This window comes from Apaloderma vittatum, unplaced genomic scaffold, assembly GCF_000703405.1.
Source record: "Apaloderma vittatum isolate BGI_N311 unplaced genomic scaffold, ASM70340v1 scaffold19275, whole genome shotgun sequence".
Taxonomy (NCBI): domain Eukaryota; kingdom Metazoa; phylum Chordata; class Aves; order Trogoniformes; family Trogonidae; genus Apaloderma; species Apaloderma vittatum.
Window position 1 is genome coordinate 3,927 of NW_009715675.1, and position 1,456 is coordinate 5,382.

Consider the following 1,456-nt stretch of genomic DNA (forward strand, 5'->3'; position numbering starts at 1 on the left):
TTGTCCCACTCCTGCCCATAGTGAGGGGGTTTGTCCCCTGGGAGGTATCAGGGAGCACACGGCGCTCTGTGCTGGAGGGTGTGGGAAGATGCCGCAAAGCAGCAGGGAGGACAGGGTCGCGGGGTGAGGAGCAAAAAAGACCGGTTCTCCGGCTTACGTTGGGTGAAAGACTATAGGAAAGCAGTCCCTTCTCCTTGCAACCCCCCCCTCCACCGCCCCTCCCCTCCCTAGGAGCCAGGCAGCAGGGGAAGGAGGGTAGCACACAGGACCCAACCCCAGTCTCCTCCAGAGCCTAAAGAGACACGCTGAAATCCATGTAAAATCCAGCACTGGGGTCACGGCGAGCCGCCTCCAGCAAGCAGGATCACATCTGTCTACTGGCTCCGCAGGGCGTGTGCTCCTCGGTCCTCCTGCTCGTGGGCTGTGTAGAAGAGGTGGCACTCCGGGTCCCCACGGATGGTGGGTGCGCCCTGGATCACCTTCCCGTGGATGGGGTCCACGCACCAGCACTCGCCACGCTGCCCATTCACCGACATCTTGCACTGCAAGGAGAGGGACAGGGCAGGCCATCAGGTGAGGAAACAGGGACAAAATCCCCTTTTCCCAGCTCCACTAACCCAAAGCCTGAACATAAGCAAAGCTGAGTTTCCCCAGGAATTTGGCATTAGTTCGGATTTAGGAAAGATCCAGGGATGCTGCACGCAGATACCCCAGGGGCTGCGACCAGCATCACTGCTCCAGCAGTCCAGGCTGAGGGCTGGATCTCTTCTCCCAAGGGCTGTGCCAGGGACCAAGAAGCCAATTTTACTGAACCAAAAGGATAACTGTCCCTGAGATGCATCACTCTGTCACTTGTGGATAAAAGCATCCCTAGAGTTAAAAATCCCTGGGGGAAGAGGGATGAGGCAGACTGACAGAAAAGCTGTGTAAGCTTCTTCTCACCTACAAATTAGGCTCAACAAACTGAAACATGAGTGAAAGGCCCCCATAGCCAAACACAAATGTGTTTCCAAACAGGATTTCACTGTCCCAGAGCAGGGGTGGGGACTGCGGTGCACCTAAACCTGGACTCTGCCTGCTCCCAGCCTGGTCTGACTGGAGAGAAGTTTCTTGCCCTAATGGTTATCATCCACCCTTTGCCCTGGAAGGGCTATGGCACTTAGAACCTCAAGCCCATCCCCAGCAGAGACACAGAGGTTCCTTCAGCAGGCCAGCCTCTACATGCACTCTGTAACAGCTGAATTCAAGCCATTTTCTACAGCTGGACTGAGGTCAAAATGCAGCCTTTTTTCATGGGAATAAAAAGCATGAAAAGAGAGGAAGAAAAGCAAGAGAGTGCATCCAGGCACTCCCCACACCCGAGCACTGGCCCACAGGAGGTGGGAGCAACTGGGAATGTTTTTGTTGGCAATCCATTTCCAGCGAACAAAAAGGAACTGATGCTCAGCTCTGGACA

The 1,456-nt window shown here is 55.0% G+C and overlaps 1 protein-coding gene across 1 annotated transcript in view; it reads right to left on the bottom strand.

Moving 5' to 3' along the window:
• Positions 1 to 91: 91 nt before the first annotated feature.
• LOC104273814 (insulin-like growth factor-binding protein 2) overlaps positions 92 to 1,456 on the bottom strand; it is a 4,426-nt gene continuing 3,061 nt past the window's right edge. Inside the window, exon 3 of the mRNA XM_009869255.1 lies at positions 92 to 542. Within this exon, the coding sequence (XP_009867557.1) occupies positions 375 to 542 (168 nt within the window). The 3' untranslated portion in view covers positions 92 to 374. The remainder of the gene's footprint in view (positions 543 to 1,456) is intronic.